This window comes from Erpetoichthys calabaricus, chromosome 13 (genome assembly GCF_900747795.2).
Source record: "Erpetoichthys calabaricus chromosome 13, fErpCal1.3, whole genome shotgun sequence".
Lineage (NCBI taxonomy): Eukaryota > Metazoa > Chordata > Cladistia > Polypteriformes > Polypteridae > Erpetoichthys > Erpetoichthys calabaricus.
Window position 1 is genome coordinate 27315416 of NC_041406.2, and position 13853 is coordinate 27329268.

At 40.6% G+C, this 13853-nt stretch overlaps 1 protein-coding gene across 1 annotated transcript in view; it reads right to left on the reverse strand.

Annotated features, from left to right (window-relative positions):
- The window catches only part of fam135b (family with sequence similarity 135 member B), a 242546-nt gene that overhangs the window by 14778 nt on the left and 213915 nt on the right, over positions 1 to 13853 (reverse strand). The window contains exons 14-16 of the mRNA XM_028818042.2: positions 12843 to 13009; positions 6094 to 6185; positions 3811 to 3908 (exon numbers count right to left, since the gene is read on the reverse strand). Of these exons, the coding sequence (XP_028673875.1) occupies positions 3811 to 3908; positions 6094 to 6185; positions 12843 to 13009 (357 nt within the window). The remainder of the gene's footprint in view (positions 1 to 3810; positions 3909 to 6093; positions 6186 to 12842; positions 13010 to 13853) is intronic.

A 13853-nucleotide genomic window follows, 5' to 3' on the forward strand; every position in this document is an offset into this window, starting at 1 on the left:
ATGCAGCCCGTCAGCAGACTCTCGACCACACTCCTGTAAAAGTTTGAGGTGATGTTGGCATTCATGCCAAACTTCCTCAGCCTCCTCAGGAAGTAGAGCCGCTGGCGAGCTTTCTTAACCACAGTGTCTATGTGAAGGGTCCACGAGAGATCCTCGGTGATGTTTACTCCGAGGAACTTGAAGCTGTTAACCTTTTCAACTTCTACGCCGCTTATGTAGATGGCCTGGTGTTCTCTGCCTTGTTGTTTCCGATAGTCCACGATCATCTCCTTGGTTTTGCTGACGTTAAGAGACAAGTTGTTATCCAGGCACCAATTACTCAATGCTAGCACCTCCTCTCTGTAGGCCGTCTCATCGTTGTCAGTGATAAGGCCTATGATGGTTATGTCGTCTGCAAACTTGATGATGGTGTTTGTGCCGTGTTTTGCAACACAGTCGTGGGTGAACAAGGAATACAAGAGGGGGCTAAGCACACAGCCCTGCGGCGCTCCTGTGTTTAAAATGAGTGATGAGGACGTGTGTTTGCCGACTCTCACCACCTGGGGCCTGTTTGTCAGGAAAGAGAAAATCCATCTGCAGATGGTCGTCCCCAACCCAAGGTCGTCAAGCTTCAAGACAAGTTTTGAGGGGATGATGGTGTTGAATGCCGAGCTGTAATCTATGAACAGCATTCTTACATATGTATTTCCTCTTTCCAGGTGGGTGAGGGCAGTGTTTATTGTTAGCGCAATGGCATCCTCTGTCGATCTGCTTGCTCTGTAAGCAAATTGGAGAGGATCCAGCGTGTCAGGGAGGGAGGAGCAGATGTAACCTTTGACCAGTTGCTCGAAGCACTTCATAATGACCGATGTCAGTGCAACCGGGCGATAGTCATTCAGACAGGAGACCACCGGTTTCTTTGGGACAGGAATGATGGTGGATGCCTTGAAGGAAGTGGGGACCACTGACTGCCTCAGGGAGAGATTGAAGATGTTGGTGAACACACCTGCTAGCTGGTCAGCACACGCCCTGAGGGCATGGCCTGGGATGCCATCTGGTCCCGGAGCTTTGCGAGGATTGACCTTTTTGAAGGACCTTCTCACATCAGACGTTTCAAGGATCAGAGTGACAGACTCACTGCCCCCTTGAGGATATAGCACCTGTTCTTTGTTGGCTGCATCAAAACAAGCATAGAAAGTGTTGAGCTCGTCTGCAAGACATGCAGTGGGCTGAACACTGACTGAGTTTTTCTTTTTATAGTCAGTGATGCAGCACAGTCCATTCCACAGGCGCTTGGTGTCAGAGCTGTGGTAGCTTCATTCCACTTTGTCCCTGTAGTCCCGTTTGGCCTTCTTGATGGACCTCCGGAGGTCGTATCTGGCTGCTTTGTATGCAGCAGAGTCCCCTGAGCCAAAGGCAGAGGTCTGCGCCTTGAGCTTAGCCCGGATCTCCCTATTTATCCAGGGTTTCTGGTTAGGATATAGGCAAACGGCGGTTTTAGTGACAACATCGTCAATGCACTTGCTGATATATCCTGTGACAGAGTCTGTGAATTCATTGATGTTGCCATCAGCTGCATCCTCAAACATCTGCCAATCAGTTGTTTCAAAGCAGTCCTGTAAGACCCCCTCAGCTTCACTGTCCCATTTGTAGATGTCCCTGTAAACCGTTTTTTCCTGTTTGAGTCTTTGTTTATATGCAGGCAGCAGCAATATAGAGCAATGGTCAGCTTTTCCAAAAGATGGTCGAGGGAGGGGTTTGTAGCAGTCCTTGAATAAGGTGTAACAATGATCCAGTGTTTGATCACCTCTTGTGGGGGGAAGAGATGTGCTGATAGTATCTAGGGAGAACTTTCTTCATGTTTGCTCTGTTAAAGTCTCCCAACACAATAAATGCTGCTTCTGAGTTAGCGTTCTCTAGCCCACTTATAACATCATACAGTTCATCCATAGCCGAAGCTTTATCAGCTTGTGGGGGGATGTAAACAACTGAAAGGAGAACTGAACTGAACTCCCTCGGGTGGTAAAAGGGTCTAACTTTAATGGTCAGCAGCTCGAGAACCGGTGAGCAGTGCATTTTTAAGACACACACATCCGTAGCCCACGAAGAGTTAACCATAAAGCACACACCCCCTCCTCTTGACTTGCCTGAGTCCTTCGTTCTGTCTCCCCGATAAACTGTGAACCCATCTGGTGTGACTGTGCAGTCGGGTACGCTGGGCTCCAACCACGTCTCAGTGAACGCCAAAACGCAGCAGTTCATGATGTCTTTTTGGTGATTTATCCGTGCGCGCAGCTCATCTAATTTGTTGTCCAGAGACTGAACGTTAGCGAGCAGGATGCTAGGCAGAGGAGGCTTGATAGATAAGGCAAAAAGTTGTTGAACCTTACCAATCAGGAAAGGGTTACAAAGCCATTTCTAAGGTTCTGGGACTTGACCACAGCACAAAAACAGCCATTATTTCCAAACAGGGAACTTTTGGAACAGTGGCGAATCTTCCAAAAGTTCTGTATTTGTTCTTCTTCTTTCGGTTGGCCTACCAAAATTACTCCAAGGGCAGAGTGATGACTCATTCATGAAGTCACAGAGGATCCCAGAAAAACATCCAAAGAGCTGCAGGCCTCTGTAGCCTCAACTAGGGTGAGTGTTCATGACTTCATGGTAAGCAAGAGACTGATTAAAAATGGGATCCAAACCGGAAACATCTGCTGTCCATGGGTAACATCAGTGCATGTCTATTATTTGTAATGGCATTCCCTAAGCCTTTTGGAGTAATGTTCTATGGATAGACAAGTCAAAAGTAGAACTCTTTGTACAACTCAGGTCCCAGTATGTCTAGTGTAAAGCTAATACAACACTGAGGTGCTTGTTGTGTTGCTGTGCTACCATAGCACCTGGAAGACTTGACATTATTGTGGTGGCACTTGGTACTCTACTGCCAAGCTGCCAATGGAAAAGTCATCTGACATACTGGGAGCCTTGGAATCATCGGGAAGGATTCTGTCATCAGATTTGATGTCCCAGAACAGACTCTACTATAAAATGCCCAAGGGTGGAAGGGTGGCTAGTTGGCTGAGGTCTCCAGGACTATGATTTTGTCTGCCTTTATCATTGACTTTCTCTCTTACAACTGACCATGGACCCAAACATATGCTGCTGACTGGACGTTTCTGTTTTCCTCTCCTCTGTTTTTAACTGGCCATAGCTCAACAATTAATTAATGGACCCATATTGTTGATTTCCATTTATGTTAATCAGTTTCCATCTACTTTGTTTTCCTGTATGCTTACACAAATATGTGTCTTTATCTGCTCTAATTCTGTATTTAGTAATTTGTAAAATTAAATTTGTATTTTATCTGAGAACTTGTTACAGCACTCTGCAGCTCTACTCAGTAAAAAACAGAGGAAACGGGCAAATACCTTTTTACAGTATATAAAACTTTTAAATAACTCCAATCCCTTTCTCAATATTTTTTATCTTAAGCATAACAATATTTGGCAGTAAATGCTAATTTGGGATACAGTATGGCAACTCCCTTTGCATTTCTTATGCTGTCCATTGTCAACTGGCCATAGGTCAACAATTAATGAATGCACAGATATTAAATTCTATTTATGCTAATTAGCTTTTAAGATCCTTCAATTTCCTGTGAGTTTAAACCAATCAATGTCTATATGTGTATGAACTTTGTATTTAGCAATTTTTAAAATTATATAAATACTTTCATTTTACCTGAGAACATATCAGAGTGCTCTACCCCTACACTAAGTGAAAAGCACTTTACAAAAATAAGTTGTATTTTATTGCATTGTATTTTAATTATCTTACCTTATTCTATGTATTGTGAGGTTATACAGCTGAATATGTTGAATTATCTCATCAAGCAGCCTGTCTGTCATTGTGTCAAAATCAGCAAAGGTATCAGTCTACAAAAACAAGATTAACAATTAAATATTTGTCATTGTTTTCCTGAACCCACATACTGTATCTGTTACAAAGGTCACAGGGTGCAAGAGGCTATCCCAGCCATGGAGGCTCAGCAGGCTTCTGAGGGAGTTCAATTTCCTCCTGTTGGAAGGGATGGGATAGGCATTGGGGATGGCAGCTTTATTTTTAGGAAAGGGGAGGTGTTGAGATGAGGGGTTTTCATGTAATTTTACCTGTAAAAGAGATGAATGATAATCACTTATCACACAACAGAAAAGTTCATTGGTGCCGTTCTGCCCTGCATTAAAGACATCGTTATTAAGTGCTACATCTGTAAAACCTAGAGCATTGTGGAGGACCACTCTCACAGACTCTTTGTCCCACTTCCATCCGACAGCAGATTTTGTAATATCTGAATTACTTCTGCCTGGTTCTGCAGCAGCTCCTACCCGCCAGACCCTGAACTCTGTGCTACCCCACACACTTCAGATGTGCTTCTAGTAGCTTATTTATATGCAGTACATTTGCCATATTTGTTATTGCTGTTTTTTCTATTATCAGTTATTGTGATTTATTTATTACCATCTATTTCAAATTAGCACAATCTTTACCCATAATTTATTTATATATTTATAGTAATAGCATAGTTCTTCACTTGTTTTACACTTGTCCCCTGTTTGTGTATATGTTGCACCAAGGCCCTAGGGAACGTTATTTCATGCCCCTATATGCTGTAATACAGTGTATGGCTGGTATGACCTTAAGGTCACTTGACATGACTTGACTAAATTACTGTTGTCTACTTCTTCATTTCAGAGAACCACAACTTAACTCCACAGTGCAGCTCTGATAATAGGGAGTTTTATCGCTTTCTCTGAACACATGTTGAACAGTGATCACTAGTTTGCCAGTCTTTATTCCATCATATCAAAGCAACACAACAAATCTGACATGCTGTGAAGTTCTAATAGTTAGGGATAGTCATGGGGTGGTAAAGAAATACTGCTAAAAATATGGAACATGGGGTAGTTATCTTACTTGGTTGTACTTTCAGTTCCATATAATATGATGTGTAACAAGCATGAGTCAGAGACATCATAAAGAGTCGGGGCAGCCACCCGTATAATATGCTCGGCTGCAAAATTGCTTCTTTTTGTACACTATGTGTATAGATCACAGTCCAGAACAGAACTCCCTGTACTGAGGCAAGATGGCAGTTTTAAAGGCCTAGAAAGGAAATGACGTCAACGGTGCAGGAACTCGGAGTGGCGTCCTTGTGCCCAGAAGTGATGTCATCCTTGGGGCCGGCAAGAGGCAGGATTTCCCGGGGAAGATCTGCAAGGGACTGGGTCAGTACACTCCGCCGCCCCCTGGCCTGGCGTAGAATTACTAGTGTTTAGGCCCTTCAGCTGTTTCCCATGCGCACGTGTGTGACAGATGTTATATTGTAAACACATTCCGTTATGTCATCAAAGACTCATTTTCCCATGAAGAAGAGAGAAAACAAAGTTGTGTGTGTCCCTTAACCAAAATTATTTTCCGGTACTGCTGATTTCTTCAACATTGTGCACCAAGGAAGGAAACAATCCTCTGATTATACATTTTAAATAGAGTAAGTTTGTTAATTTTTTTTATTTCAGGATATTTTTTATAGATTCCAGCATCATTAACAACTTAGCTGATGAGAATCTAAATTAAGAAAATTATTCCATTGTCACTACAGGCTAAGAAGGAAAAGAGGTTCAGTATGTATGAGTAAACAAGGAAACAATTGTCAGATTAAACAAAGAATACATTGAAATACAGTAACACACTTTAACCTGTTTAATTCAATTTAGGATGACAGAGACTATCCCAGCAGCATCAGGTGCAAGGCCCAAAACATCTTTGAAGAAGGCATCAGTTCATCACTGGGTTCTTGCACTAACACCCACACTAACACTCAGACGGAGGCAATTTACACCCATCAATTAACCTTAGAATTGGAAATTTCACTGCAAGCAGGTGTAGGATTCCAACCCAAAAAAAAATTTCATCTGGGAGGCAGCAGTACAAACCTCTGTGCCACCTATGAAAGAAAACAATACTGCAATGGCTTCAAGCTTCTGGACAGAAGAATATACAAGGAATGGTACATGAACACAAACCATACATTCAAGACGTGTGAATTTATTACGTGCCTACCTGATTCCGTTCTGACATTAGAAAGTCTAGTTTTGATGCAGGTAGCCCAAGTTCTATGAAAGTTTTCACCAATCGTAGGTCTGCACTGTTACCTAAAATATAATTAAACAGAATATATTTTAGAAAATAATTAGTAGAAGATATTTTTAGATTATCCAAAACTGTGAGAAATATCCAAACATAAATGTTGGATTTAAAATGTTATTAAATTAATTTCTAGGATAATTTAATGAATGAATTTATCATTCAAATTGATCCTTATAACTGGGAATCAATTAGTGTTAGCAGGGGCAGACTTTAGGGGCTAGGTGGCCCCTGGGCTTGAGACCAACTAGGTGATTTGAGAGAACTGCAGGAAAATTAGTATGTAATGTCAAAGCTTAGGGATCACTTAAACTTGAATAGGCAGTGGCATTACATGAGAACAGCAAGTAGTGTGAAAGTATGCCAGTAAGTAGTTGTATGGATAGTCACAAAAATATAAGGTGTTTTCCAACTGGGCAAACTTTGTTTTCAGGAACCAATGAGTTCCTGTACAATGTTGGCCACACTTGCGTGTGTTGTGTTCCCACCCATCTCAAAACAGAAACTGTAACCTTTATGCAAAATATGTGAAATGCAAAAAAGAATGATGTGGTGTGATGTGAGGCATGTTCAGGAGTTTAGGGGGACTTCCCTTCCCCCAAAACTTACTGCTTTGATGAGGTACTTGATGCGGTGCACCAAGGAGGCAACTATGAAAAATGATGTGGTGCAAAGTGGGAGTTCACGGGTTACCCTTCCACATTATTACTTTCAACTGATCACAACTTCACAAGGGAAGTTATTGCTTCAATGTGGTGCATGGTACGGCACACAAAGGAGGCAGCTGTGATTAGTGCTATGATGCGAAGTAAGGCGTGTTCAGAAGTTCATGGGGACCCCTAACCCACATACACATACCTTATTGCCTCGAAGTGATCGTGACTTCATGAGGGAGATTATTGCTTGATGCAGTGCATGGTGTAAAACACCAGGGTGACTATGAAGAGTAATGTGGTGCAAAGTAGGGTGCTCCATCTTCACCAATAACTTTCTAATGTCCTAACATAACTAGATTTGTAAGATGGAGCCAGTATGTGGTGAACCAATCAGTAATATTCATCACCAGAGCCTCACCCACGATAGTTCCTGGTTGAACAAAAATACATACTCTTGAGTAGGAGCTTAGACAGACAGACAGACAGACAGACAGACAGACAGACAGACAGACAGACAGACAGACAGACAGACAGACAGACAGACAGACAGACAGACAGACAGACAGACAGACAGATAGATAGATAGATAGATAGATAGATAGATAGATAGATAGATAGATAGATAGATAGATAGTGTATATTGTAGGTGCCCAAAAGGATGGAAGGGTGTCCCTCCCAGGACAGAAGAGGATTCCTAATGGAAAGATGGAGTAACTGGGGGCAATACGCAGCTGGGACGCATTGTTATTCCAGTCCAGATAGGGATGCCCAAAGACTATAGAAACCAGTAGGGAAGCAGTTCATTCCCCACCATTCTAGGTGGCAGTGTTTATCCTATAGAGTCCCAGTCTGGACACCTGCTGGCCAGCATGGGAGTTAAATCTGGAGGTGAAGCCCTGTAGGGATCCCTGGGAGACAATAGAGGGAGCTGCCAGGGGAGGACCTCCATGGTTGGTGTATAACCCAGAAGTCCTTACAACAGACCACGTCAAATCACTGGGAGTACTCCCGGGGCCACTTTAAAGGGAGCCCACTATCATGGCTCGGGGAGTCAGAGTCAGGGGGCAAAATTCAATGGAGGTACAAAAGGAGGAAGAATTGTTTTGATTTATCATTTATTGTATTGCTGTGGCCTGTGATTGGGACAGGATTGAGGAAGTACCTGGGAGAAGAAAAAAAAATCCTCTAGTTTATTCTACTTACATGTGGTGCATTGCTGGATCTGTGGTTTGGGGCTCTCTGGCACACTCATGTGACCACAATGTATATACATAGAGAGAAAGTATACAATATCAAAGCTTAAAATTATACTTGCTAGCCACCAGAGCACAGTATGTCATTTCAGATACTAAAAAGAAATAGTGATTTACTGTATATCAACTAGGGATGCACCGATACCACTTTTTTGGAAAACGAGTACGAGTAGAAGTACTTGCATTTCAGTACTCGCCGATACCGAGTACTTAATAAAAACATGATTAGGTATACCCCATGTCTGGAGCATTTCCTCAAACACATGCGCTATAGCCTAGCTGGTGTGTGAGCCGCGGAATTGTTTCGCATGTAATATGGCTCGTTGCAGCGTGAAACTCTCGTCTATCCACTGGGAGGTTAGGCTAATTAGCGACACGGGGCTAACACTGCTTGTCCAAATATCCGTGGTGAAACTAAACGCAGAGGAGGCTTGCAGTAGGCTGTGGATATGTTTTTTCACGGAGTCGTGTAGTTTAGGCAGCTCCGTGTCAGTCATGTAGCGGCGGCTTGGGACATCATATCTGGGCTCCAGAACATGGAGGAGACGCAGGAATCCCACATTTTCTACCTCAGAGAGTGGCTGGTCACTCAATGCAATGTACTCGATAATTGCCTGTGTTATTTTCACAGCACGTGGATTGTCTCTGGACATTTACTCTCGTCTTGCAAGAGTTTGCTGCAGCGTGGGTTGTGTTGGTTTAGAAGCGTGGGTAAACTCTTTGTACTCGTTGTCGTGTTGGGATTTTAGGCGCTTGATTAAATTACTTGTGTTAAATGCGCTACCTTTTGAGCCTCCTCTGGACAATTTCGCTGAGCACAATTTGCAGTCCGCCTTTGTTTTGTCGTCTTCATTCACTTTGAAATAGTTCCACATGGCTAGGGTTACCACTTTTAATACAAAAAAATAAGGGACGCATACTGCAGCAGGGGCCACATCCCGTATTACCCAATCAAAAGTAGGAAAGGAGGCATCTTCATAAAATGCGTGTGGGATGATTTGCATGAGACGCTGCTTTAAAAAAAATGATAAAAAAAATACGGGACAAAACCCGTCCCGTATTGATTCAAAACGGGACGCGCAATTTCATTCTCAAATACGGGACGATTCCGTATTTTAAAGGACGGGTGGCAACCCTACACACGGCTGACATGTCTCGCCTCGCCTTCTCCCCGCTCTGAGCTGCAGCCGGGGCCTGGGGGCGGGCACTCGACGCCTGTGATTAACCCCTTACACGCCGCTCAAACATAGACATTTCTCAGACCGTGGTATCGGTCCCCGGTATCGGGGGACTTTTAACGAGTACGAGTACTTTAGAAAATGTGGTATCGAGGCCGATACTAGATACTGGTATCGGTATCGGTGCATCCCTAATATCAACTATCAATTGTGATAGAGTCTGTGAGAGAGAGAAAGAGAGAGAGGATGCGAAAATGTTTAAAACATTATTCTGGCACCTGATACTTTTCACAATATAAAGTATTTTCAGCTGTTAAGTAAAAAAATGAAAACAACAATAAAAATTTTAAAAATAAAATAAGAACAAGTTTAGTTTTTCAGCAATTTGAAAAACTCCAGCAACTTCTTCTCAAGCTATCAGTAAATGTTGCCTGTTATGCAGTAGACATACAGCCTACACAACGATTGCATGATGTTTGCATTGCTTCATGCCAAACAATCTTTCCAAACCATAAGCGATTTGTCAACAACAACATTCTTCTCAGGTATGTGATTTCCAAAAAGGATTTCTCACTACTGTACAAAGTGATAGGTAATACAATGCAAACACCTGAGAAGTAAGCTGAAATGTTTTTCATTCTTGATCTGCTGTTCATAAAGTCATTCAAATAAATGTTTAATTGACAAGCACATTTCAGCTTCCAGCTTTTGAAGTATACAGCTTCATATAAGAAACACAAAGGAAATCAGCAACTTGTTCTAGCCGACATCAGACCACATGTGCTCCACGTCATTTAGTTTCAGTATGAGCACTCTGGTCATACCTTACACATTGAGCAGTGGCATCAGAGTTTACCATTTGCACATTATCTTCACTTTAGTTTGCAGCACTATCACTAGAACTAGAACTAAATACTGTCACTGACTACTTCATGAATCTATAAAATGACAAATCGCTTTCTTCTTCATGCTCTTTACATTCCTACAGCGTGTATTTTATCAGTACTGCTGTCACAAATGCTGCGAAACAGGAAAAAAATGCATACGCTGCATACTTTTATTTTTCTTTTCAATTTTAGGACATCATCATTTTCCATTTTTCACTTCTCCAGTCATTAAGCATTGCAATTACTCCATGTCATGTATCATTTGTCACTTTGTTATGAGTGATTTATGTACCAAAAGTAAACTTCTTTTTTTGTCTTCTTCTGCAACTGCTTCCTGTCATCTTTGTGACATTCTTTGCTGTGTGTGTCTGAAGTTATTTTGACTCTTAGTTGTGCCTTTTTTGCTTTACTCCATTTTTTTTTTTTTTGCTTAAAGTACGTGATTCCTGTCTTTTGATGATCAAATTTATTTTGTTTTATTTTCTTTGTGTATTACCTGAGTTAATTGCTTAAGTGTAAATGTAGAGTTTTCTGAAATAAGATAAGGGAAATATTGGATTTTGTTGAAAAACTTAAGAAAAGTAATCTTTTTATCTAGATAATTATTTTTTAAATTCAAATTTAAAAAGTCATGTTTCAAAATAAATGTAATAAATTTGCAAAACTTTACAATATAAGTATTCTCTACTGAATTTTATCACAGCAAAAAGATATTTTTCACAATTTTGTTAAAAGTTACAGTTTATAGTATTTTGTGATGACATTCTTCATATTAAACAGAATACGTATATTAAATCCTTTAATTAGTTTACTGGTATTCAGTATTTCCCAAGTACTACTTTTTGACTAAAGCAGCTATTTACAATATTGGATCTTTAATATCTGGTAAAGAAAGGATATCTCAAAGGTTGTAATTCTAAATTTAGTACCCAAATGACACAAACTCACAATTTTTAGGCACATAGGATATTTTTTGCATTTACTTACATTAAGAATCCCAGACTAAAGACACTGAGGAAAACTGAGCATGCTCTAACAGTATAGGTAAGGTAAGGTAGCTCACTCAGACTTAAAAAAAATCAAATATTCATACAGCGCCCTCCATAATGTTTGTAACAAACACACATTTCTCTTTGATTTACCCCTTAATTCTACAGTTTAAAATCATAAATCACACAATTCAGACGTGATTAAAATGCATACTGCAGACTAATATAAGGGTACTTGCATACATTTCGGTCACACCAAGTAGAAATGACAACACCCTTTCTACATGGTCCCTTCTTTTCAAGGACCATAATGTATGGGACAATTGGCATCAAAGGTGTTTGTGCTTCCTCAGGTGTGTTTCATTCCTTCATTAGTGCAGTTATAAAATCCCTTGGCTTACATGTACCCTTTAGAGTCTGTAGTTGCCATTGTTCAACATGAGGACAAGAGTTGTGCCAATGAAAGTCAAAGAAGCCATTAAGAGGCTGAAAAATAAGAATAAAACCATTAGAGTTATTGGTAAAACCTTAGGATGACCTCAACTGTCTGAAATATCATTAAGAAGAAAGAATGCACTGGTGACCTCAGTATTCACAAAGGAACTGGTGTGTCATAGAAGACCTCCATGGCTGGTGAGAGAAGAATCTTCTGTATGGTAAGGAAAAAACCCTAAATGCCTGACTGACATATCAGAAACAGTCTTCAGGAGGCTGAAATATAAAGGCCAAGATGGAAACCACTAGAAAGCCACCAAACAGGATGGCCAGAGTGAACTTAAAAAACCATGCAGAATTCTGAAAAAAGATATTGTGAGTAGATGATTCAAAGATAAACCTGTATCAGAGTGACAGCAAGAGCAAAGTGGGGAGACAAAAAGGAACTACCCAAGATCCAAAGCATACTATCTCATGAGTTAAACATGTGGGTTGGGTGTGTGTGTGTGTGTGTGTGTGTTATGGCTTGGGCATGTACGGCTGCCACAGTACTGGCACACTTCTCTTCACTGATGATGGAAGTGTTGACAGCACAGTGAATTCTGAGGTGTATAGAAACATATTATCTGCTCAAGATCCAGTAAATGCCTCCATAACTCATTAAGCAGTGCTTCCTCTTACAACAAGATAATGATCCAAACACACTGCTAAGCACTGTAAGAGTTTAGCAAGGCAAAAAAATGAGAAATTCTGGAATGGACAAGCCGGTTACCCATTTTAAAGCCAATTGAGCATGCCTTCAATATGCTGATGTGACAACTTAAGAGGACAAGCCCCCGAAAAAAGTTGGAGCTGAAGATGGCTGCAATCGAAGTATGGCAGAGCATCACCAGAGAAGATACTCAGCACCTGGTGATGTCGATGAATCACAGACATCTAGCAGTAATTGCATACAAGAGATATGCAACAAAGTACTGAATATGACTACTATAATAGACCTGCCATTGCTGTGTCCCTGAAATGGGGGAACCATGTATAAACAATGTTGTCATTTCTACATGGTGTGGCAGAACTGTATGCAAATACCCTTAAATTAAAGTCTGCAATGTTCATTTTAATCATGTCTGAATTGTGTGATTTATCATTTTAAAATTTCAAGTTAAGGGCTAAATCAAGGAAAAAATGTGTTTTTGTCTCAAACATTATGGAAGGCACTGTATTTAAATAAAGACATCAACTGTTAAAACTACAATGCAGATGTTCTTACCATCTAATCCATGAACACAAACTACTAAGTGGATGCCTTCTTCAAAATTATCTTCCTCTTCATCAGGTGGAAAATATGGCATGTCCGAAGCTAACTGTGGCAGATCACTGTATAGAATCCCTTGAAATTTCAGTTCATTAAGCAAATCTTCTTTGGCTTTACAAAAACTAAAAAGAAAACATGTTATTTATAATATTTATTGAAACTTCCACCAATTTCATGCATCATAGCCTTAAAAGTGGTTAATGCTGCTATCTCAAACCTCTAGAGCAGGGGTCTCCAACTCCAGTCCTGGAGAGCTACTGTGGCTACAAGTTTTCATTCTGATTCTTTTCTTAGTGACCAGTTTTTGCTGCTAATTAACTACTTCCCTTTATTTTAATTGAGTTTTCTTGAGACTCTGAATTGATTCTTTTTTCCTTAAACGGCACCTAAACATAAATTTGTTGTGAAGTGAGCCAACAGATGACCAACTAAGTTGGGGCCTTCATTTCATTCAGTTTCTTAATTTGAAGCCAATTCTCGTTGCTAATTAAACCCATTATTTAATTTCATGGTGCTCATTCTGCCATGGCAGGCATTTCCAAAACTGTTGATTTTCTTTTTTAAGAGGGCTGTCAAAATGTTTTGTGGATTTGAGCAGATCAACATTACTGAAGTCTTCACTTTTCTTTTTCAGTTATTGTGTGGTGGACGCAGGTTGTTGTTTATGTGTTGGTTCATTTTGTGTCTTAATATTGTTTGGTTGCTAATTAAGGAAAAAAGAAATAAGGGGCCTGAGTCTTAAGTTGTGCATCAATTAAAATTAAGGCAAAGAGTTAATTAGCAGCAAAATCAGATCACTAATTAAGAAAAGGGTTAGAATGAAAACCTGCAGCCACAGTAGCTCTCTAGACTGGAGTTGGACACCCCTGCTCTACAGTCCTGGGTCTAAATTCAACTTTTTTCTCTGTCCATATGAAATGTCTACAAAGATTTTCACTGGATATTCTGGTTTGTTTCCCATGTCCC